This window comes from Hakea prostrata, chromosome 3, assembly GCF_041222555.1.
Source record: "Hakea prostrata isolate BN-2017 chromosome 3, UWA_Hpros_2, whole genome shotgun sequence".
Lineage (NCBI taxonomy): Eukaryota > Viridiplantae > Streptophyta > Magnoliopsida > Proteales > Proteaceae > Hakea > Hakea prostrata.
The window spans coordinates 70,854,076-70,879,229 of NC_142602.1; the positions used below are offsets into that span (position 1 = coordinate 70,854,076).

At 38.0% G+C, this 25,154-nt stretch overlaps 1 protein-coding gene across 1 annotated transcript; it reads right to left on the reverse strand.

The window, feature by feature from the left end:
• Positions 1–11,659: 11,659 nt before the first annotated feature.
• Positions 11,660–15,806, reverse strand: LOC149022940 (large ribosomal subunit protein eL20). Its single transcript, XM_089150822.1, has 4 exons — positions 15,685–15,806; positions 15,365–15,480; positions 15,170–15,233; positions 11,660–12,242 (listed from the first exon to the last, which is right to left on the reverse strand). The coding sequence occupies exons 1-4, from the start codon at positions 15,697–15,699 to the stop codon at positions 11,901–11,903; spliced, it is 537 nt and encodes a 178-aa protein (XP_089006948.1). The 5' UTR covers positions 15,700–15,806; the 3' UTR covers positions 11,660–11,900.
• Between the last annotated feature and the right edge of the window lie 9,348 nt (positions 15,807–25,154).

The window sequence follows — 25,154 nt, forward strand, 5'->3', positions numbered from 1 at the left end:
CATGAATTGTACGATGACGCTCCTCTTGAAGTAAGAGAGAATAAGCACGATTCACCATTGGCAAAGGGTCCATCAAAAGTAATTGGCTACGAAGTGAGCCTTAGGAATTATTAATTCTCATATAAAATTCAATAAGCTGATCTCTATGAACAAGATCAGAATGCTTCTTTAGAATACCACATGTGCAAGGTGGTAGATCATTATACGAAGAAAGCTCATCCTAGAGCCCTTTGAGAACTGTATAATAAGAAGCCAATGAAGATGTGCCTTGTTGATGGGTGGAAATGGCACAACGAATTTCAAAGATGCAGGGTGCATTTTATTGAGAATAACGAGCCTCAAGGTCGTCCCAAACCTCATGAGCAGTAGAGGCATAAATGACACTATGAGCAATATCTAGAACAAGAGCATTGATGAGCTATGAAAGAACTATACTATTACAGCGGATCCATTGAGGAAGCAAAACTAGTCAATGGAGGAGTAGTAGGATGGTTAGGAACCTGACTTCTCAGTGGAGAGGTCATGGGTTCAACTCCTACTGGCGGCATATGTAATATCCCTATCCCTATATATAAAAAGTGCCTTTGTACCCAAAGAAAGAAAAGAAATTAAAGCTCTTAAAGTCCTTAGAGTCCATAAAACTTCAAAAGGCAACGCCAACACAATCTTTCTCTATGCCAAATGGTTGGTTCACCTTCTACTTCTTAATGGTTATTAATCGTTTCGGATGTTGCTATAAAGCATTTGGCAGTTGTTACTGGAAAAAGAAAAAAAGAAAAAAGAAAAAGACGTTTTCGACGTCGATATTTTCAAGTGACTTATATGTGCCATGAGTTGGCTCAAATTGGCTCAAATTAGATATCTTGTTTTATTATAAGAGAAAGATACACTCGTATTCTTTCGTTCAAGAAGACTCCTTCAATCATTAGTGAAGTGTTGTTTCATATTTGAGAGTTATAATCTCACTTTATAGATTGTGAATTTTCATACATTTTCAGAAGTGGTGATAGAGTAATTGACCATCCGGTTCACAAGGCCTCGTCCATTACAGAAAAGATGATTTGGCCAAACTTTATTCACTGGCTTATAGAAATTTGTGGGTAGAAATAGGTATGCTTGTGAGCGTGTTTAGGTCCATTGTTTGAAGCATGGTTGGAGTGTTGTGGATTTGTTTGGTGCGTTGGTTTCTCATATGATTTGTTTTGATGAGAATGCAAAGGAGACAAGGGGAAGGAGAGTCATATGGTAGTCGAAGCAGAGCGGTTCTAGATCTTCCACTGGACACCCAGGGGAGTACGTTTTTCCTAGATGATGAGGAGGAGGACTGTTTGGAATAGAGGGAGGAACTTATTCTTGTTGGTAAAGTGATGGATAGCTGTCCTTTTTGAAAACAAGCGGTTTCCGAAGGTCTGGTCTTGGCGTGGCATTTGCTGGAGGATGTCATTGTGGCACCTAAGGAGAATATCGATCATTGTTTTACTTTTTAGTTCACACACAAACTTGACTTGATAACTATTCTTGAGGGGATCCCTTGGACGGCGGGAGGCTATCTTATCGTGTTGGAGTGCTAAAGTCCAGAGGAGGATTGACAGTTTATTTTCACGGATTTTTGGGCTCAGTTTCACGATAAACCATCCAAGATCTTGAAGGTGGAATTGGGGTTACAGATATCAAACATGATAGGGACACCCAGTAAGGCGATGCTAATTGAAGGAGATGTCAGAGCAAATAAACGTGCTTATCTTAGATGTCGAATTAAGATGGACATTAGGATGCCACTAAAACACGAAGTTACAATCCAAAGACGTGAAGGGTGAGAGTTCAGTACGAGAGATTGCCTATTTTCTGCTCTTTCTGTGCTTGTATTGGACATGAAGTTCGTAAGTGTCGAAGGTTCTTTGAGGTGCAAGAAAACCATCTAGAAACACATGGTAACTGCATCATAGAAACCTATCCAGCACGACCCCATTCAATTTTCCAGTCAATATTAAGAGGATTGGTTCTTTTCCAAAGATTTATTGATGAAGCTAGTTATATGGTGGCAGGATCCACAGAGGTAGTTATTCCTTCGTCAAATGCAGTGGCAGAGATTCGTCGGAGGAGAATGAAGCATACTGAAGTGGGAAGAGAAAGAGGTAGGGAACAAGATTTTGGCTAACCATAGTTGCAGGCAACATGTGGCAAAACTAGGGTGTTGGCTACCCCGCCACGTACGCAAGAAAACCGGGTTTTGTCACCGATTATGTAGGATTTTCCACCAGCTTTTGGCGCTACAGGTGTCGTTACTCAAAACGCAATTTCAACCAGCACCACATCGAGCCCAAGAAAATTAGCCGCCCATCAATCCACTTCTCTCCTTACTTGGGCAAAATGACTTTGCAGAACCAACTACAGGCACCTTCCCAATGCGGTGACCGCTCTCCCACTTTTATCTATGTTCTCTCTAAACTAGCTTCTCCCAAATCAGATCAGAACCGACCTGATTGAACCAGACCCAAATATCAACCCCTTGTTTACCCCTTTAACCCAAAATAACCAACAAATGATTTTAAATCCAAGCCCAAATCCAATAGCTATTAACCCAATCCCTTACCATCAACCCACTAATCCCAAGGAACCCATCATCCCCACTTACCATTGAGGCTTCTCCACCTAATAACCCAAGTACTTTCATTAATCCTAAGCCCATTGTCAATAGGGAGCACCGTAGCCCTTCACCAACACATTCCAATGAAGGGAGTTAAAGAAAGAAGTAAAAGATTGAGAAGCGAAGTTACATAAGATGAGCATGAGAACAGTATGATGGAGCACGACTCACACCAAATCAAGGATCATATTTTATCTTTGGACCTCTTGGCAGTTGGGGGATATCAGTCCCAAGGGGAATTATAAGGTGCCTCAGTTGGAATGTTCAAGGCCTAGGAAGGAGCCTGACATTCCAATCTCTAAAATTCCTGCCCAACAAGGACAAGCCTGACATCTTGCTTTTAATGGAGACTAAGAGTTCTAATAGAAGAGTAAGAGAAAATTGGTAGAAGATTGAAAATTTTCAATTGTTTTTCTGTGGAGCCTGAAGGGAAAGCGGGGGGGTTGGCAATCTTTTGGACTGATACATTGAATGTGGAGATTCTTTTGGCTAACAAGCATATCATTGATTCTAAAGTGAGCATTTTGAATGAGAAAGTTGTATTTCTTACTTTATAGGGATCCGGTGAAACATGAGAGAAGAGGTGTGTGGGAGCAACTAAATGCAATTGGGAGAGATCGAAATGGAGAATGGGCTTACCTCGGAGATTTTAACTCTCATTTGTCATGAAGAGAAAAAAGTGGTGGTAATGATAAGGTTAGAAGGGGATATGGAGGATTTCAGAAACATGTTAGATGATTGTGAATTGTTGGAGGCGGCTTCCCATGGTCTTGGTTTCACTTGGTCTAGTCAAAGAAAGGATAGGGACAACATCAAAGTTTGACTTGATAGAGTCTTTTTCAATCTAAAATGGGAGTCCACCTTTCCTGATTCAATTATGAAGGTAAATGTTAGTCTGGGTTCAAACCAGTTACCCATATGGTTGGATATAAAAGGATTTACACCCAGGGGTTGAGCCAGGATTGAATATTGGGGGGCTGAATAATGAATTTGGATCACCTCTTCGTCGGACAAGCACTAATGTCTTTTCACCATACATATTATGTGGATCAATGTGTGACCTACCCACCTTTGAATTATTTTATTATATTTGGATGTGGGGTCTACATTAAAATTTTAGGTAAATTAATAAGAGTACTAAAATATAGATAACACAATTATAAGTAAATTAGAAAAAATATATTGAAATAAAGCATAGGGGCTAAAATTGTGGAAAAACACTTTAAAAAATCACGAAAGAAATAGGTGGGAAAGAAATTGTGGGAGAAATTGTAGAGGAAAAAAATAAATTTGAAGTCAATTTATTAAATATGGGAAAAATAGTCAACTTCCATGAATTAAGTAAAAAAATTCAATGATTATGATTAGATCTAATAATATTAATGGCTAAAATTCTAAAAATTGAAATGATGAAATTTAAATTTAAATAGCTATTAGTAGGAATAGGAAGTTTAGGTATTCAAAAATAAAATAAAATGATTATGATTAGATCTGTTAAAATTAATGGCTGAAATTCTAAACGCAATTTAAAATTTTATTAATAGGAATTGAAATTTTGGGAGAAAGAGGAATTAAAAAAAATCAATGATTATGATTAGATCTGATAAAATCAATGGCTGAATTACAATGAAATTTAAATTGCTTTAAGGGAAAGAGAACAACGGAATAAAATAAAATTAAAATTCAATTATGTTTTTTGAAAAGAATACTAGAAAAATCATGAGTGGGAGAGAAAAATAATTTGAGAAAGAGAAAGTGAACACATGGTAATTGTGGAGAAAATTTAGGAAAACTCCAATGTCTACTAACTACTCTAATGTTTTGTGAGAGGTGTGATACAATAAATAGAGAAAAAATAGGGAATAAAAGAGGAGATTCAGGAGACAAAAAATAGGAATGAAAATATGGGAGAATAAATAGGGAGAAATTCATGGATCGTGATTTAGTTTTTAATTAGGATTTGACTTTTTATTCCTTAAAAATAGGGTTTAATGGTAACCATCAAATAATGATTAAGAATGACATCTATACCCATCATCTTTATCTTAAACTTCTATTTATTATTATTATTTTTTTCGGGGGACGGGGCGAAATAGTGGTATTTCACATGTGTATTGAGAAAAATAAGGAAAAACCACATGATTAATCAAATTTTAAAAAAATCCGGGGGGCCATGGCCCCTTGGCCTCAATGTGGCTCTGCCACTATTTACAGCAAGGGGGAGACGTCCATTTAAATTTGAATTGATGTGGTTGGATCATCTTGGGTTTGGGAATGTGGCAACAACAGCATGGTAAATTCAGACAAGTGGTAATGCAGCAGAGGTCTTGTAGTGGAAGTCTTTAAACTGTCAAAAGTGTTCAGTAAATGGAACCAAGTAACATTCGGAAATATTCAAAATACTATAAAAGGTTTATTAGAAGAGCTTGAGGAGTTGCAGGACTGTCTTCCTTCGGCCTTGAATCAAATAAGGGAAGATGAGATTCAATTGAAGTTGGGAGATTTGTTTAAAAAGGAGGAAGTATATTGGATGCAAAGAGCTAAACAACATTGTGCAATTGAAGGACACCACAACACAAGTTATTTTCACCATTCTATAATTTAGAGAAGAAGACACAACCGTATTATCAAGCTAAGAAGAGATGATGGGAAATGGATTGAAAATTTTGGGGAGGTGACAAAGGAGATTCAAGAAAGGTATTCCACAATATTTGCAATAGGAGTGGGTGAAGAGGCATTAAATACTTCATTATTAGCCATACCAACCTCGGCTTTTGATGAACCTATCAACAACTTATGTGCTAAACTTGTTGAGAAGGAGAACAAAGAAGCTTTGTGGGTTATGGTTCCTATGAAGGCTCGTGGTCCAAATGGCTTGCCACCGGCATTTTATCAAAGAATGTGGTCTCTTGTGGGTAAGGATCTATGCAGTTTTGTTCAAGAATTTTTTCAAACTGGTCACATGCCATGTCATGCTAATATCACATACATTTGTCTACTGCCTAAAGTGAATCAACCTGAAAAAGTTGATCATTATAGACCAATTAGCCTTTGTAATATCTCTAGCAAAGTGATTTGTAAGATTATGGCAAATAGGCTTAAACATTACATTCATCGCAAGTAGACTTATCTTTTGATAACGTTCATGAAGCACTTCGTTATATCTCTCACAAGAAGAAGGGGGAGAGATTATTTATGGCTATTAAATCAGACATGCAAAAAACTTATGATCAGATGGAATGAAAGTTCATTGAGAAAGCAGTAGGGGTTTTTAGGTTTTCAAAAAAGTGGATTGGTATGATTATGTCATGTCTCACTTCTGTCTCATATTAGATTTTGGTGAATGGAACCCCTCAGGAACCAATTACTCCCACTAGGGGCATAAGACAAGGAGATCCTCTCTCTCTTGCTTTGTTTGTCTTATGCTTCCAAGTCTTGAATACCATGTTGATGGAGACTAGAGATTTAGGAATTATCTGTGGCATGAAGATAAGAAAGAGAACTAATCCTATTTCTCATCTATTTGAAGCAGATGATAGTATTAATTTCACGGAGATAAAGCTAAAAGAGGTGCATAATCTTAAATCATGTTTAGAGTTGTATTGCAAGGTAAGTGATCAAAGTGTTAACTTTCAGAAGTCTGGAATCACTTTTTCTACTAACACTCTAAAAAAGTTCAGAAGATGATTTGTGAAAATTCTGAGGATTCCCCTCTCCGCTGGTCCTAAAAAGAATGTAGGTCTACCCATAGAATTTGGGATTTCAAAGGTGGAATTATTTAAGAAATCAATGGAAGGGTGGATAATAAACTTCAAAGGTGGAGGAAGAGATTATTATTATCTAAGGCAGGAAAGAACGTGATAATTAAATTAGTGGCTCTATCTATGCAAAATTATGCCACAACGCATTTCAAGTTGCCAAAAGCTCACCATAAGAAATTAAATAAGGCAATCTCTCAATTCTATTTGGGGAAAAGGTAGGATAGTCAAGCGGTTAACAACCCAACCTCTCATGGGGAGGTCTCGAGTTCGCACCCATCTGGCGGCACATATATTAGTATAAAAAAAAAAGGGTAGATAAGGCAGCAAGGTGTTGGGTTTCATGGGATCAAATGTGTAGGGCAAAGGATAAAAGGGGATTGGGGTTCAAAGACCCATCTCTCCATAATACCGCTATGTTGGGAAGGTTAGCTTGGAGGATTTGGTCCAATCCAGAGGGCTATTGGTCATAACTTTTTAAAGTTCTTTATTTCCCTCACTGTGACTTCTTAGAAGCTTCTTTAGGTTCAAAACCATCTTGGGTTTGGAGAAGCATTTTGGTTGGGAGAGAAGTTTAAGAAAATGGCTAATGTGGAAGGTTGGTTTAGGTGAGCATATTCACATTTGGAAAGACTCTTTGTTGAGTTCTACATGGAATTTCAAGGTTCAACATCAGGAATTTCAAGCAAGCTCAAATCTAACTAAGGTTGGGGAATTGATTGATCAAGATGACTAAAAAAATTGAAGTCTCAGTAAGTTCTTCAAACCCTCCATGTTGATGATGCAAAAGAAATCTTGAAAATATAGTTCGGTCATTTTTGGAAGATGGACTTATTTGGGGTTCTGCTAGAAGTGGGATCTTCACTACCTAGAGTGTTTATCACCGTTAATATCAAACACCATTTGAATCAAGGTAATCAAACCTCTCAGTTGTCAGACCGGATATGGAAAAATGTTTGGAGTTGTAATGCTCCCCCAGTGGTGCATAATTTATTTTGAGGACCTGTATTAAGGCATTGAGCACGAGAGTTAACTTAGGGAAGAGACAAACGGTGAAGGATATAACATGTCCAAGATGCGGCTTATCTGAAGAAACATGGATTGTGCATTTGCAAGAGTTGTTTGGTTTGGGTCGAATTTCTCCTATATCCCTCCATCCTCGAATCTTGAGTTTACTAAATTTGTGTCAAATTGGTTGAAATTGGATAGCATATGTCAAAAGAAGGGGCATCAAGCACATTTAGCGGCACTAATCTGCTAGAATTTTTGGCTTTCTCATAATGACCTAATCTTCAAAGGAGTGGATTCGACACCATCCCAGGTGTTCAAGAAGGCTCTTGGTCAATTTGAAGATCTTTGTAGCTACCAGCTTCTCTCAGTTAAGCCTTCAATATTGGGTGATGGGAGAGGAAAGAAGAAGGAAGTGAAGTGGACTAAGCCTTCAGGTATTGCGGTTAAACTGAATTCTGATGTAGCTAAGGTGGGATCAAAAGGCGGGCTAGGGTTGATTGTTCGAGATTCTAGAGGAATGCCTCTAGTGGCAGCGTCTATTTTAACTAGCTTCATGAAGGTGCTTGAAGGAGAAGCGCTAGCACTAAGAGAGGGATTACTTCATTGTTTGGCTAAGGGTTTTGAGGTGATTGAAGCTGAGATCGATTGTTTGCAGCTATACAATGCTAATGAAGACAAGATTCAAACTCCTTTTTGAGTGGATAGTGTGATTTGGGATATTAAGTACTTGGCTGGGAAATTTGTAGGTTGCAAATTTCTTTTTTCTCCAAGACAGACTAACATCGTAGCTAACTCTCTGGCATGGAAGGTTGTCTCCTTACCAAGGAGGTTTGACTGGCCTATTTCCACTACTTGGATTACTAGGCTTTGTAACTCGGATATTTCTCTTGTTGCTTCTATTGAATGAATTGTGGTTTACCAAAAAAAAAAGAAATTGTGGGTCTCAAGCCTCGCAAATTTTCTTTTTTTCTCAACAAACCCCCCCCCCCCAAAAAAAAAGAAGAAGAAGGAGGGAGCGATACACTTAGAACATGTTTAATAGTGAGTGTGCTTCTAGCATAGTAGTGGCAGCCTTCTGTGGAAGGGGAGTAAGTCCAAAAAATTCTTGAGTCTAAACCTCCATCCCTCCTCATCCCAGGTTGACCACTGATACTAATCAGAAATGACTCAAAAATCTGTTTTTCTTCTTTTTCTTTTTTTGGGCATGCCATTGGAAACGAATAAGGAACGAATGCAGAGGAGATTAAATAGACCTTCATGTTTCTTTCTTGATGATACACAATTATGAAAGTCCACTTTTCCTCTTTTGAGGGTTGGCTTCACTCTTGTAGGCTCCAACATGTTAGACAGAGAGGGGAAATGGAAACCCAAGTCGAGTTTGGCTTCTACTTGATTTTTGTGATTTCATTTAGGTAAAAAGGAAAATTTTATCTTAACCCTTGAACGAGTATACTTTACATGGCAAAATCTCAGACTTCATTGGGAACAATAGCATAACCCATCAATTAAACCCACTCAAATTTCGTATTGCCAGGTCTAATTCTAGTTCATTCAACACGCTTGTTAGTTCTTAATGATTTTTGGGATCTATTCGCAGTTGATTTGGATCAGAGTCAACAAGGTACCGAGGACCCTAAGTCTTATCCAAAACCTATCTATGATAGTAGGTTGCACTCACGTTTCAACAGCCTTTCTTAACTCAAGCAGTGCATGAAATTCAAGGCTCAAAAGTGGCATATGATCTACGATGATAAATTCCAAGTCAGTCAGTCTAGTCACAATTTTTTTTTTAATTTAAATAAAAAAGATAACTTCAATTAGGTAAAAGTTTTGTTGTTACATCCATCATGAATCATAGTCTTTGAATAAGGGAGTCCTATGTGATGATTTGTTAAATTAAGTAGCTATAGTTTTGTCAGCTCCTTGCTTTGATTACAGGCTTTAAGTTTGGTAGCTATAGGTAGAATTTTTGCCAAAATAGGAAATAGAGAAGGGGATATATTTTGACTCAGTTTCCCTGGATCAGATATGATGTCATGCTTTCATCACACCAGATTTGTTGGAGTTGTATTTGCTTCAGTTGTGTTGACTGTATTGCTTTCCAAATGGCTTGTGTTTTTGGTTTTCCAAAAGTTGTCCTTTGAGAGCTATTCCTTTTTAAATGTCTTGAATCTTCTCTTCCCACAACATTGCCACACTCCATTTGTCTCCGTCTAGTTCATCATATAAGCCTGCACACATAAGAATTGGTAAGTACCCAAAATTATTTGATGTGTTTAAGCATTTAAAGGGGGGGGGGGTGATGATTGTGTTCCTTCCATGTTGTTGATTCTCATTCTATTTTGAGGCTAAAGCTGTAATTATTCAATCCACCTTTAATATCATGGTGCAACATTTTGGCGAATTTCGACCATCTCGATGATGTGCGAAATGATATTGGGGGCGAAACAGAGATGGTCCAAAATTCGCCAAAATTTCGACGATATTTTGATGAATTTCAGCGAAATAAACGGTATATCTCCGAATTTCGCAATATATCTTCCAATTTTTTATATTTTAGAGATTTCTCGCAAGTTCTCTTGCGATTCTTTAGCATAATATTCGAGGTCAATGGAGAATCTTACCAATTCTGTCCCAATGATTCAAGCCTCAAAAGGCAATGTGCCTAATCTGGTTAGGAAGGAGAATCTACATAGAATAATTCTTGGAAATAATTCAAATTAGGAAGACATTTTATAGCAAAATCTTCAAGATTAATGAGCAATCTTACCAATTATATTAAAGTGATTTAGGCCTTAAAAGTTAACGTGCCAAATGTGGTTAAGAAAGAATATATACATGGAGGAATTTATGGAAACAATTTAAATTATGAGGGGATTCTATAAGGTTAACGAGTAAGCTTTCCAATTATGTTCGAATGATTTAGGCCTCAGAATGTAACATGTTAAATGTGGCTAAGAAGGAGAATGTAAATGGAAGAATTCATAAGAAATAATTCAAATTTACTAAATATTGATATCAAATTAGGGTAGACTCTAAATTTGGCCCAAAATGACCAAAAATAGCCCCTGAAATGGGGTCAAAATCTCGCTGAAATTTCGGTTAGATTTCACTAGTTCGCCCGATTCTCTAGGTAGCGAACCGGGGAACTGGAAAGAAAAATCGCACCTTGATTGATATTAGCAAGTAACTTTAGTGGATTTGGGCTTTTGTTATTATAGACCTTAGAGTTTCTTTCTATCTAGATATAATAGCATGTTATTATAGATATAGGGTGGAAAAACCATGTTTTAGTCTCTTTGTCAATGTCATGTCGAATTAGAAAGAAATTGCACAAGTTAATGAGAGAATTATTATTTATCAATTCGCAGTCAATGCTCCTACTGCCCGAATTCTCTTCTTCCAGCTATAGGATAGAAAAATGCGCCATAGAGATTCCTCATTGTTATTGCAGAATTTACAAGTTGGATCTGCTCCTGCCCATTTAGAGACTATAGCTTTGGTCGGCAGTGCTGCATTCAAAAGTCGCTAGAAAAAAAAAATAAACCTTGGGCAAATTGGTAATTTCCACCATCTAGATTGAAGTATTAGTCATTCTTAATTTTGACAATACTTTCCAGCTAACTTAGCCCTAAATTTGTCAGTTGTTGATAAAAGAAATAACCATGAATCCAGTATTTGTGATAGATGAAATGAATACGGTTAACCTTGTGATTATAACAAGAATACAATTTTCAGCTCACATTGAATACTGTGACCCTTGTAATCAACTTTGTTTCCGATACTTCTTTATATATTTTTTTAAATCTGTTGAGGCCTGGAGGTGGGTCATGCATTGAAACCTTTGATCATCACTACAACCAAAAATTATTTTTGAAGTCATCATCAAACCCATCACAAAGAATAAAACCCCGACTATTAAAGGGATGAAAATGAAAAGAAAATGAACGATGCATTACTATCTTGAAAATGGACCATCCATTTTCTTGTAGATATATGACATATGTCCCAACATCACATCAAATGGTTAAAATCCATTTATAAGTCACATAAAAAACTTGTGATAAAATTTTTAAAAAAATAATATAACTTATAAATGAATCTCAACATTTTAATGTGATGTTGGGACACATGTCAAAGATCTACAAAGAAATAATATTAATCCCTACTACCTCAGTAGAGGAAGCTGTTTCCACTGCACCAAAAGCAAGTCTAAACCACATGGACCAAATTCAAAATAACGTTGGCATCTTCATCATAAATCTATATGCTTTACCACCGTGAAGATCTCAAAGAGGAAAAGTAAAACACAAGTGGCCACTAGCTGTTGCACCCACGAAAAGATACATAATGGAAAATTATGGAGTCTTGTAAACTCAAAAACACTTTTGTCCAACACAAGTTAACAGTTAAAAACTGCTAAATAATAAAATTTCAAATGCAAATACCAATACCAAAATTTAGGAGTGCAAGGACTCATTCAATTACATAAACAAGTTGGGCTTGGTAGCCTTGTATGTGGTCTTGAGCTTCCTGGTTGGTGGCCTAACCTTCCTGAAGACCAACGGGAACTTGATTTTGGCGTTGTGAAACTGTTTTGTGCTGTCTCTCTTGCAAAGACTCGCTGGGACGGTAGCAGTTTTGATAATTTGGATGCATGGAAACCTCACCCTGTGCCTGGAAGCCATCTCAGTGTACATAGCCTCAACAGCACCATTAAGTGTGGTGTCACGGTATTCCTTGTACATATTGTGATACCCAGTTCTGCTTTGGTACCGCAACCAAATTCCATAATTCTTGATCTTGGTTGGGTTCTTCTCAAAGATCTGCAGTTGGAAACGATGCAAAACAACCATTACAATGCCATAGACACTTTGATCACGGGTTTCAAAAATCAATAAGGAAATGCACAATTCAGGATAGAACAGGGGGTCATCAATCCCGACTTCTGACCCATAGTTAAAACACCAGAATAGTTAGAATATTCCTCAGATCTGCCAGTTCGAGAGTTTCTTGAACAAATTCAAGCAGATTAAGTTCCAAATTGAACCAGAAGTGGCAACCACATGATTTAAAACCTGCTGTGAGCAGACGCGCATGAAAAAAAATTTGTGAGAGAAATCAAATCAAACAACCCAACTCCAAAAAAATCCCCGTAAATGAGACTGAGTTCAAAGGCAACAGAAAAGTGAAGCATATGCTTACAGGAAGGCAAAAATGGCAAGTCGCATCCAGAGAAGTACTTACACACACACACACACTCAATCCACCACACAAATCCATGAAGGATGAGAAACTTCTAATTGTAACACACAACATCACAGGCCAAAGTTGGACACCTCAGACCCAAAACAAACAAAACTCTCCCCCCCCCCACCTCTCCCCCGCGGCGGGTGGGAACCATAATTAGCTGTTCACTTTTCTATTTGTACTGAATCAGTTAAGGTAACTTATCAACCACTGTAATCTAGTAAATCTTCCAAAGCCAGATGTCCATGCCAAGCTCTAAATTGAAGCACTCCAGTACTGGAAGAGTTAATCTTATCACTAAGACACTAATTCTAGAGGAATAAAACAATATCAAATGGATATAAATTACAAAAATTTGCAAGCATACAAAACACCGTCCTCCCCGGATCATTGCACTGATCACTTCCAAATTTCTAATTTTTCAACAAAGATCTAAAATTGAATATCATGAAAGCCCAAAAAAATAAATCAATACATGTATATAGCAATTGAAAATAGTTTACCAAAATTTATTGAAATTAGCATGATTGCAAAATAATGCTGTGATTTTGTGTTCCAGGGATCCAAGGACATTTTCAATCTAGATGGATAAAGAGATTATGAAAATTTAACAAATAATAAATACAAAAATAATTTTTTGATAAACTAAACAAGAGTCAACGATAACTAATAGCTATATAGAGTATCCTCAAAAGCAAAATGCAGATTTACAGGAGTCAAAAAACACAAAATGAGAAAGAACATTTATCTTTTGTACCATTTGGTTAATTATTTTGCCTATGCCAAATATTTAAGGCAGTTCCCTGAATTAAAACATGATAAAACATGTCAAAACCTTGAGGCTGCCACATCAAGTCTAGGCTGGGTGAAATTGAGTGCTTGCACACAAATGCTTGCAAGACCCATTGGATCAGCCACAGCAACACCTCTACAGGAGCAAATGGCAGGCTTAGAACTTGTGCCTTTAGTAATCAAAGACTACATAAATCAGAATTTTGTACTTCAGGTTCCTTCAACTGCCCTTAAGACACATGTCAATAAACTTTCAGAGGTTTAAGACTAGGGTGGATGCTTCATGTCAAGAAAAGCATCACTGGAAAGGTACCTGGGTGCATTGATAACACATAACCACTAAGTTCAGGTTTCCTTCATACCATTAAATTTTAAAGAAAAACCGCATCACTAAGAACTCCAAGTCTCTTTGCAAATTGCAACAAACCCAAAGCAATAAGAGAATGAAAGTAACATAAGATAACTACAAATATAATTTTTACAATAAAGTAAAAAAGACTCAGGAAGTCTGGAATATTACCAGCACAACGTATGGTTAAAACAGAAAAGGAGGGGGGGGAGGCGCAGACTTCAGTGACAACAAGTAGCTATATAGAGTATTCACTGTTTATGAAACTTTTTTTAATTTTACAACGTTTAAAATGCCAGTATTTTTTTATTCTTATTTCCATCTAATTGATGGAAACTATCTTTAAAACTACTAAGTTATAAAAGAAATTAGATAAAATAGCATCGACCTTATCAACTAATACTGAGAGAACAGAATCTGGATAAATACCAATACCTATTACAAGAAGAAAGATAGAGATCACAACAAAGAGTTCTCATGGTCCAGAATATATATCTAAATTGTTTGTATCCATAGAACTGGTGTGACATAGATAACAAATAAATAGAATTTAATATCATTTCCATTGTCATTACTAAAGTAATTAGTATATTTGCCATTAAAAGATATTTCTGGCAAGTATTTCAAAAAGCACTATTAATTCCACAACAAAACCACTCATTCCCAGCAATGCAAGAGAATCCATCGAGAAGCTAAAACATCATAAAAACTCAGCACTGGAATAGCTATTCCAGCGATTTATAAGACTCTGCTGACCAAAAAAATAAAAAACAAGGAAGAACATCCATCTTCAGTAACATTCGACCTTTTCTTTTCTTTTTTTTTTTTTTTTTTGGGGGGGGGGGGTGTCTATGTCAAGAATTTAGGACAGATCCCTGAATTAAAACATAATAAAACACGTCAAACCTTGAGGCTGCCACATGAAGTCTAGGCTGGGTGAAATTGAGTATTCACACACAATTTGCTTGCAAGACCCATTGGATCAGTCAAAGCAAAACCTCTACAGGAGCAAATGGCAGGCTTCGAACTTGCCACTTTAGTGATCAAACCTAAAATCTAATAAAAGAATACATAAAATCACGGATTTTAGTAGTTGCGCATTCCTTCAAGTGCCCTTAAGACCCATGTTAATAAAATTTCAGAGGTTTAGGACCAGGGTGTAAATTTCATGCCATGGAAATCACCACTGAAAAAAACCTCTGCGCATTGATAAGTTACAACTAGTTCATACCATTCAATTAGGAAAAAATCACATCACTAGGAAGCCCACGTCTCTTCGTAACAAACCAAAAGCAACATCTAAATGAAGTAACAGCTCCCAGCAGTGGTTGGGTAAATGAAAAGGTCAGCGAAGGCATTTACCTCGTTGATGGCCAGCACTTGTCCATTGCTCTTCTTGACCTTTTTCAGCTTCCTCAAGAAATACCTACACATTAAGAAGAACGAACAATTCAATAACCAAAGAGATTCATAAACTATAACAATAACATCAAACTAACAATTTTTCACCCATTTATAATTTCATTAAAATATCTAGGACTTTAAATTTTAGCTTACCAGAACTTCGACTTGGCACGAACCTCGTTCGTTGCCCATAGTTTCATCCTATAGATCTTAGGATGCTCGTCTGTCTCAGAAGGGAGACCCCTTCCCACCACCTGATACTGGTGAAACTGAAGAAAAAGAAAAAACCCAACGTAATTAACACCATTTCAGAAGACTCATACACGATCAGAAGTTTGAGTCTGCAGAGAACTGAATCACATGCTAACTCGATTTCATGCATTTACAGATACCAAAAAAATTCTTCAAGAAGATGAATCATAACAATAAGAGGATAAAAACTACAAAGTTTCACAAATCGGTGAGATGCTAACCCTAAAAGTAGCCATTCCTGCAACTTCTGCAAAGAGAGGCTTCGCCGCACTGGGAATCTCTCTGAAGTGACCTGAACCGACTAAAATGTTAAAGTTGGCTCGCTGCCTTTCATATAGCGAGGTTGCGAAGAAACCCTAGTGAATTAGTGATAACAAGAGCTGTGATTACATGCTTTTGGACTCACATGAGACGGCATGTCGAATCGACGGTTAGAAGATGATGATACCATATCAACCTATGAAACGAAGGGACACTTTCTCGTATGGTTAAACCGGTTTCATGGTAGATCTACTAGAACCATAGTACAAGGGTCCAAAAACAAACCCAGAAAAAAAAAAAAAAAAAAAAAAAAAAAAAAAAGCGTCTAAAAATATTGATGGATAAGAAAGAAATTCCTTTTTTCCAGCCCAATCATCAGGATTAGAGGCCCATAGGTTTTAGGGGAGAGGATTAGAGGCCCAATCCAGCTCTTTCGGTCCCAATTTAGCTACAAAATGTATTCTCTGATATCAAACATCTGGCAAGGGCTACCTTGTCTTGTGTTTTTTCTTTTACTCCAAGAGAAGCCAACTCTGTGGCTCATTCCTTGGCTCAGGAAGCCCTAGTGCTTGAGACAGACTTGGTTTGACATAATTCCACTGTCTGGCTGAAGGAGAATGTTCCTCAACTAGAGCTTGTGTCTCCTTCTACTTAATCTAGTTTTCTACCCAAAAAAAAAAAGGTTTAGGGGAGAGGATGGGGGCATGTAAAGATAGGACAAAATAGAGGCCCAAACCTAAGGTCTCCTTTTATTATCTCTACATCAAACGTTGACATCACCATACTAGAAGCACCATTACAATAAGAAGGAATTCAACACTTTTATTTTTGATAATTTTGTAATCTTATTTATCTATGTTTCTAAACCCATATACCCATGAAATTCTTCCTTCCCTCCAAGGCTTGAGGTACCCCCTATCTTCAATTGAGGTTCTAATTCAAGGAAGGGTGGCCAAGGGGAGTGAGGAGGAACAGGAAAAGAATAGCATGTACATATCGTGTGGGGGATGGGGATATTTGACTCTTCTTGGAGGGAATCTCCCAATGATACCCAATGAGTAATATGATTCAACCACGTGAAAGATGACCCTTGGATCCAAATCCGAGGAGGAAAATCAAATATCTGACCTATGTTTAAACTTAGGCCAATGCTTTAGTACAAACAACACCATGCCAAGAGGCGCTTCTCCGTATTTGGTATCCAACAATTAATGTTATGCAGTAAATCTTGTTTGATAATTTAGTAGAAAACAATTAAATACAGCAAATTAATCCAACTTGTTCATGTACATCCTCTTCAAGTTTGTGGTAGACTAAGACCAGACTATCATCCATTTTCTTGTAGATGTGTGACATGTGTCACAGGTCACAACATCACATCAAAAGGTTGAGGTCCATTTACAAGTCACATCATTTTTGTTTTTAAATTTTATCACAACTTTTAATATGACTTATAAATAGATTTCAATCATTTGATGTAATGTTGGGACACATATCATATATCTATAAGGAAATGGACTGGATAAATTTTCGACTAGGACCTTTTTGATAACCCACTAAGTGTTTCTACTTTGAACAACAACCAAGACATGTTTTTTTATAAGCATTTGATAAAACTTACTTCCGGAGATAGAATCAGTAACAATAGATATTAGGGTTGAAGAATCAAAAGCAAACAACAAACAAAACAATATGAAGATAGGGGTCCCTCTCATAAAGACACGAGCTAGGGTTTCACCAGAGATAGACAAGATGAAGAAAAACTTTGGTCACTGGAGATAGAAAAGATGAAGAACCAAATGTTCCTAGCCCCTCATTTTCCCTCAAATTGATAAACCCTTAGCTTTCTGTTGGGCTTCTTAAAGAATAGAGTTAAAGGAGTGTGGTTGTAAGCAATCATGGCTTTTTGGTGTATAGTAGATTCACTAAAATCACATAAGAGCCAAGCATTACCTAAGACTTTATCTCTCGTTTTTTTTCTTTTCTTTTCTTTTATTTTATTTCTAGTAAATTGGTTTTCATTCTTCAAAAAGAGAACACCCAAAAGTGGGATTACAAACACCCGACACCCTAAGATAACAGTCAAGTTGTCCTATCAGTAACAAACAAGACCTTACAAGCTAGAGAATAAGCACGACAATTCTCTTCTCTATGATAGAACACTAACCCACAATCCACAAAAAGGGAGGACAACACCTGAATATCAAAAGTGGCAAGTTCCACCTCAAATGGACCTAACTAAGAATTGGTGTTGATCAGGTTTGTAACAACCCCCGTAATTCTAACCCAGGATCCATATTGTAGGTTTGAGTACCCGAAGTTCCAGTCGAAAAAAGTTGTGGACTATTCGGATTAAAGCCCATGATCCATACTCTAAGCCCATGGATCTGGATTCTACCAATGAAGAACCTACCATACTGAGATCCCAAAGGAGATCCAGTAGAAACCCTGATGGACTAGGAAGGTGGATCTCTAGCTTGAGTCAAGTTGAGTTTGAAGATGTCTATGATCAAGGTAAGAATCCCCTCACTATTGGTTTAAGATAAGTTAGTGTTGGAGATCAATCGGTTGAGTAAAGCACCCAAGTACTGAAAAGTACTAGAGGTAGTTGCTTAAGGTAGTTGATTGATCCTACAAATCGCCCCAAACAATCGGCCAGGTAAAATGCGGGGTTAAACCCTAATTTGCTCCGACCCTCTATAAATAACCATCCACGACTTAATTTTGTATTATTTTATTCGTAGAGGTTACTGTGGACGGTTAGGAGGCAGTGTACACATGTTCGGTGGTGAAGAACGCTCGATTCACAGTGAGGCTTCGATTTCTTGATTCGTCATGCGAATCGATTGGAGGTTAGTTGATCACGTGCTCTTCATACTTGTCTCTCTTGACTATTAATGTGTTCTTACTTTTCTCCATGATTCTATAGACAATGAGTTTGATCATACCTGAAGATGGATTCTCATATCCGGATCAAGGGTTGATTTAGTCGAAGGAGATGAAGTGAATTCTAAACCATTCTTCTTTGTGGTTTTTGGATTGAATTAGACTCTCTAGCATATTAAGGATGAAATTCAGATTTGGATCATCCCAAAATTATCGAAGATGGATGATCAAAAGTGGGAATTTGGGACTCGAGAGTCTGCTTGAAAGAGGGGCGGTTGATTGGCCCAACCAACTGCCATAAGCAACCGGCTAAGTCAAAGTGGCCTGTTAGTCTGAGTTTTGCTCTATTTTGACTTTTGTTCTCAATAAATCCTTTTAACCCTAATCTAGGTAATCATTGAGGTTTGCTGGACTTGCTATTTGTCAAGTTTGATTGCACTTGCAGTAGCTTTGTGTATAACTTCAAATGCATAAGTGATTTTATAACTTCTTGTTACATAAGTTTAAATAATTCATTGATTATAATATGTTGTGAATGATGATTAGTTGTACACAACTTACTATGTGATGTTGAATGACTTGTTATGTGATATTGCATGATGAGTTGGTGTAGCTATGATTGAGGGTCCCTTTATATGTATCCTTAGCTTGGGATATCAGGAACTGTGGTATGTGAAACTATTCTCTGATGCCCTCATCACTATTATGGTTGATGGATTACATACCTAGGAGGTCTAGATTGCATGGTTAGATGTTACTACCCTTTCAGCTGGGGTATTAAAGCCAAATGACCCATAATAACGGTGATGTGACTTTGTTTCAATTTGTGTGGACTTAGTAGTCCACTGTTGATCATGCAATGGTAGAGTTCATATGTTAAGGTTGGGATCATGGGCATCTAATAAGCAGCTTGGAAGTCGTGAGAGGACATGAGAGCATCCACCCCAGCAATATAAAAATGACCATAGGGTTAGGGAATGGAGTCTAACAGAAGTAGCCAGTCCATGAGGATTCTCATTCCTAGGTGGAGAAGGATACTAAACCGAGTTGGTTGGTGCATAGGGGAAGTATTTGGACCACATGTAGTATGTTACTGTATGACCTTGCGTTAGGTTAGAATCCTTGACTTGCGCTAATACTCATGCCAATAGTTGTGGTAAGAGAGTGTGGACTTAAACCCTAGCCATGGTTGTTTGACGAGGACTATACCCCTTGCCTAAGATCCCAACAAAGGTAACCAGTCTGTGAGGGATTAGAATGATTAGACCTACCCAGAGGAGGGCTGGTGTTATACTTTAAAGCATGTTTGTCATTCTAGAGACTTGCATAGTTAGCTACTAGATGCATTCATACTTATGCATATCATCTTTCACATATGTTACTTACCATGATATAATGTTGATATGTATATGAGATATGTTGCCTTATTGAGTTCATCATAAGTCATCCTTTTTGTGGATTATTATTAAATTATTCAAATGGCGAGATTGGATCGGGAGAATTCCGTATGATTGGGAGGACTCCTCGCAAAGAAACTCTAGAGGCATCAGTGGGAGATTGTGTTGCACAACACGAGGCCACCTAAGGCTGCATGGATTGTGCTTATAGCTCCCATTTATGGTAAAAGAATCCAAGTGACCCGCCCTTTCGATAAATTGATGAAGGAATGTTGGATGACTCCATTTGTGAAATCCCCCGGATTCTACCCCTTTAGCCCGTGGCTTCAAAACCGAGAAAATCGGGCCTCGAGTTGACGGAAAATGTGGGACATTCAAGTGGAGCCCGAAGGGTTGGAAATGGAACCAATGTTGGTGGATGACCCTTGTGATGACTCATCAACTCTCCTAAAGTTTAATTGAAGAGAGAAGATTAATCATGATGGTGTAAAAATGGTGATCTTGGAACGGCCATAGATCGGTGATGGAGAATCCGATTGACACAAATAAGGTATCAAAATGAAGAGCGTCGAAAGACCTTTCCAACAAGCCAAAGATCTCCCAATTTGGACTTCATTTGGCCCCTCAACCAGGGCCAGTCGACCGCCCCCAGCCCAGTTCGGGGCAGAATCGGGTTTTACCCTTTAAAACCCTATTTTGAAGCTCTCTTTCCCTCATACTCGCATTTTATGTTGCTAGTACGAGGCTGAGGCTCAAGGAGGAGGTGAAACCAAGGGAGAGGAAGGTTCCTAACCATTTGGACAAGTGCCAACACCCCGATCATTGCGGAAACGTTAGGAAAGGTAAGAATCATCAAACCCTCTTCTTTGGGCTTAGTTTTAGGAGTAGTTCTTCGCAATAAATGTTGGATTTGAGTAGTTGTAACATGATAGGTGTTTTGAATGCTTGCAAATAGTTTCATTTATGTTTCCCTTTGGTTTGTAAGTGATTTGTGTGAGTCGTTGCAAAACGATTTTGCATTTTGGCTCTCAAACCCAGTGAGAGCACTTGCGAGAGCCCAAAATTGGGGCTTTTTGATTGAGATGGAATTAGATCAAATTGAAAGTATACTTAGGACCCTATTGCTGCCAATTAGACATTCCCAAAGTTTCGTTTCGATTCGACTTTGAATCGATGGTGAAATTTGATTTTCGCTGAAACTAGGTTGAGAAAGGTTGGTTCGAAACTAGTTGGCAGATTAGGCTTTTGTTGGGTGATTTTGGGAACTTTATTAAAACCCAATTGACTTCTAATTTATGTCTAATGATCCTCTTACATGGTTAGATTTATTTTGATTATAATCACCAACTCGTAAGTGTGACTTTGTGGAACTTTGGAGAGCTTATGCTAACTAAAAAGGTGAGGAATATACTCAACCTTATCTTGCATGTTTAATTATGTAATTAAATATCATTATTGATATATTGTCTTGCTTTAATATTTATTATTTTGTGATTATGTGTGGGACTTTGCACAAATGAAAGGTAAGCAAGTATCTTTGCTTCTATTTTCAATATTCTTTGAAAACAATATGAGATGGATGAGATTGAATGGATTGAGTGTTTTCTTTTATTTTCAAATTCTAAATTATTGATATGAAGATATATGGATGATGTTGAATTAAATTGCTCTTTTTATTTTATGTTTCAAACTAGGGTTGTGGGTTTGCCCATTACTCTAGTGAACTTACATGAGTATGCATCTAGACTTAAGTACATGAATGCTAAGTGTCTAGAAGTGTTTGGCTAGGTAACCTCATGAGTACTACTACCCTTCCGGCATGGGTATTGAAGCCGGTTAACTCGTGATGTTAGTGGCTGGGTCCTGAGCATCAAACAGGCCCACTATCATAGAGAGGTAGGGTTGCATATAATAGATAAGGGCTCTTGGGCGCTCAAGACCGGTGAAATGATCCGTGAGAGGACATGGAGAGCATCCTGTCCATTATATGTGGATGACCACTGGGTTAAGGAATGGGATCCAATAGATGCTTCCCGTTGAGGATTCCATTCATTGGTGGAAATGTATTGAACCAAAAGGGCACTAGGCATGAGGGGAGATATCCGAACCATATGTAGTACGAGACCGTATTACTTTGCACTAGGCTAAGATTATCCTTGACATGCGCCAATCTCATACCAAATGGTGATGTGAGAGAGTGGTGACCTATACCCCAACCATGGCTTGATAGGACTTTACCCAACAACCGCGGAGAACCCAATAGACGTCTCTTGTTGAGGGAGAGTGACTAAGACCGCCCAAAGGAGATTGGTGTACAAACTTAATGCATGTCTACCATAGAGACCTCATGATAGAGTTAGGAGCATAATATCATAATCATTCATACATCATATCACTATCATTAATTACATTATCGATACTCAAGCTATGTGTGTGGTGTGGGATTTTGTGTACGAATGCATGATATGATATGGAATCTTGTATACGAATGCATGATATAATGTGGAATCTTGTGGACGAATGTCACATCCCACCCTAAATCCACCAAGGGGATACCCTATCTGAATTACCCGGGAGTGAATTACAGTCCCACCGATCAAGTTTAGGAACGATCATAGTCACTTAGCACAATAATATAATCAAAAGCAAGAACAATTCCTTGTATCCAAATAATTTAATAATAAAAGTCGAGAAAGTACCTTGGAAGGATTCACAAATAACATCAGAGTGTGGAAATGATACAAATAGGACAAATATTCAAAGTGTGAAAAGGAGGGGAAAACCCGTCCTATAATATTAGTGGAAGATGAAACGACTAAAAGTAAAGGTTACAACCGATTCACCAAATAACAAGTGAAACAACTAAGCTATAGTCCCGACAATTCAAATAAAAGGTTAAAAAGGGAATGAGGCGACATCCCATCCCTAACACACAAATATAAAACTGAACTGCTACAAACAAGTCCCGATCTCGGTCTACTCGTCTTTATCAACTGGTTCATCGCCACCAGTATGATACAAGTCTTCAACTCGGCCTCCGGAGGGTTGATCGCCACAATCAACGGTGGTAGTAGTACTGGAGAAAAGTCTAACAAAAATTGTTGCAAAAAGGAGTGAGTTCAAAAGAACTCAGCAAGGTAGTCATTCCATAAAAATATAAACCATATGATACAAGCCATAATATGATGCAATATGATATGGAACACATGATGCAAGTATGGTTCTAACTCTATGAATGTTGGTCTCTAAGGTAGACATGCTTTAAGTCATAGCACCGTACTTCTCTGGGTCGTCAGTCACTCTCCCATTTCCATATCTTGGGAATGCCCGGGGAAGATCGGTAAAGTCATAAAAAAAAAAGCCGTGGTAAGGGGATCGGTCACCACTCTCTCACATCACCATTTGGTCAAGTACTTGTGCATGTCACAGTAAAGCCTAGCCCGATGCAAGTCATCTACTCAGTTGGTCAAGTCAGATTCAGATACGTCCATTCCTCGCCCCCGGCGATCCTTTCCGATATCCTTCACACTAGAGTTAGCGAAATCCTGGATTTCGGACTCATCAACCCTATTGGTCATCCACATATAGTAAACGGGAAGCTCTCACGTCCTCTCACGGATTGGTTACCGGTCTTGAGCGCTCGTGAGCCCAAGTCTATCCATATGCAACTCTACCAATAAATGGCCCCTTTCAGGTATCCGTAGCATGGTTTATGTCCCCTATCGGATTGGTTACCGGCCTAGAGCGCCCATCCAACCATACACTACCACGGGTTGTTCGATCTCAATGCCCTTCCGATTCGGGTCTGACACGACAAGGATAAACCTAGCCACCCAACTAGACAGCCCTATGTATGTCATCCAATAACCCGGGAAAGAGTCGATAGGCACCTTCGGAGAACATCCCATACTATTCCCTCCGGTGCCCAAGGACGAAGTGTCGAGAGGACACCCCCCAATCCCAAGTCATACGTAAGCAATCACATATCCAATCTCATCATTTCTCATGCATCCAATGCATATCCATAATAGTAATCAAATCACGATATTGAAACGAATCATTATAAACATAAGCAAATCAAAATGATAAAGTAACACAACAAGAGTATAAAGATTTTAAATGCTACTGTTCTAACACATATGTAACAGTCTCATAATGATTGAAAGAAAATCAAGAGATTTCATTCTTTAAATAAAACACAATTCAATATTTGATGACTTATATGTTTATGGAGATAACCATCCTTACCTTAGGTTGAGTTGATGACGAATTGAGAATACCAAGAATTAGTCCAAAAGAATTGTTAAGACCCTAAACAAACATCAATAATAAGTTAGAGAAGAAGTCGGGAAGATCGGATGCTAATTGGATCAAAATTGGCCAAGGTTGCTGTCAGCAACAACTTTGGTCGATGGTCTTGGTCGATGGTATCGACCAAAAGGATCGACAAAAATTGTCTTCGTGACAGAATAGTGGATTTTGGTCCAAAATGGGTCTTCCGGGGTTCGGATCGATCCGAAACTTGGAGGGATGATTAATAACAATGTAAGAACACTACCTAGCAAGTATTATCACAATCCAATGGTCCAAATGAAAACCCCCAAATTGAGGTCCTATATTCTAAAGACAAGAATCCTAGCATTCATGAGAAATTGATGTAATTGAAAGGGAAGCTAGAGAATTAGTTGGGGAATAGGTTAGGAACATGATTACAATCATTTGCAAGCCAGAGATTAGACTAATCATACTCCACATCTCAGTTTAGTATAAGAAATCAAGTTGTTAAGCAAGGAATCATGGTAATGTATATGTAAGGATCAAGATGCAAGTGAGGCATAGCAAAAATGAAGGAAAAGCAAGTATAAATGGGAAGAGACGTTCATGGCAAGGTGTTTGCAAGGTTGCATCACCTTGGCCATGGTCTCATCAGTAAAAAGAAGAAGAGAAGTGGGTAGGATAGAGAGCAAGAGAAGGAATCATACCTTGGAAGATGATAGTTGGAGAAAAGAGACAATGGTTTTTGTAGAAGATCATCACCCAAGCCAAAGAGGAGCATAAGAGGAGCCTTCCCACGTTCTCAGGTGTTGAAATGAGTAAAATATCATTCTAGGTTCGAGGTTTCACTTAAATAGAGGAAGGAATATCCA

What these genes read in the sequence shown, in the direction of transcription:
- LOC149022940 (XM_089150822.1), bottom strand. An exon ending in CGTGCCAAGTCGAAGTTCTG is followed by an intron (nt 15,234 to 15,364) that starts GTAAGCTAAAAT and finishes CTTAATGTGTAG; the next exon opens with GTATTTCTTGAGGAAGCTGA. An exon ending in AAGTGCTGGCCATCAACGAG is followed by an intron (nt 12,243 to 15,169) that starts GTAAATGCCTTC and finishes TTCCAACTGCAG; the next exon opens with ATCTTTGAGAAGAACCCAAC.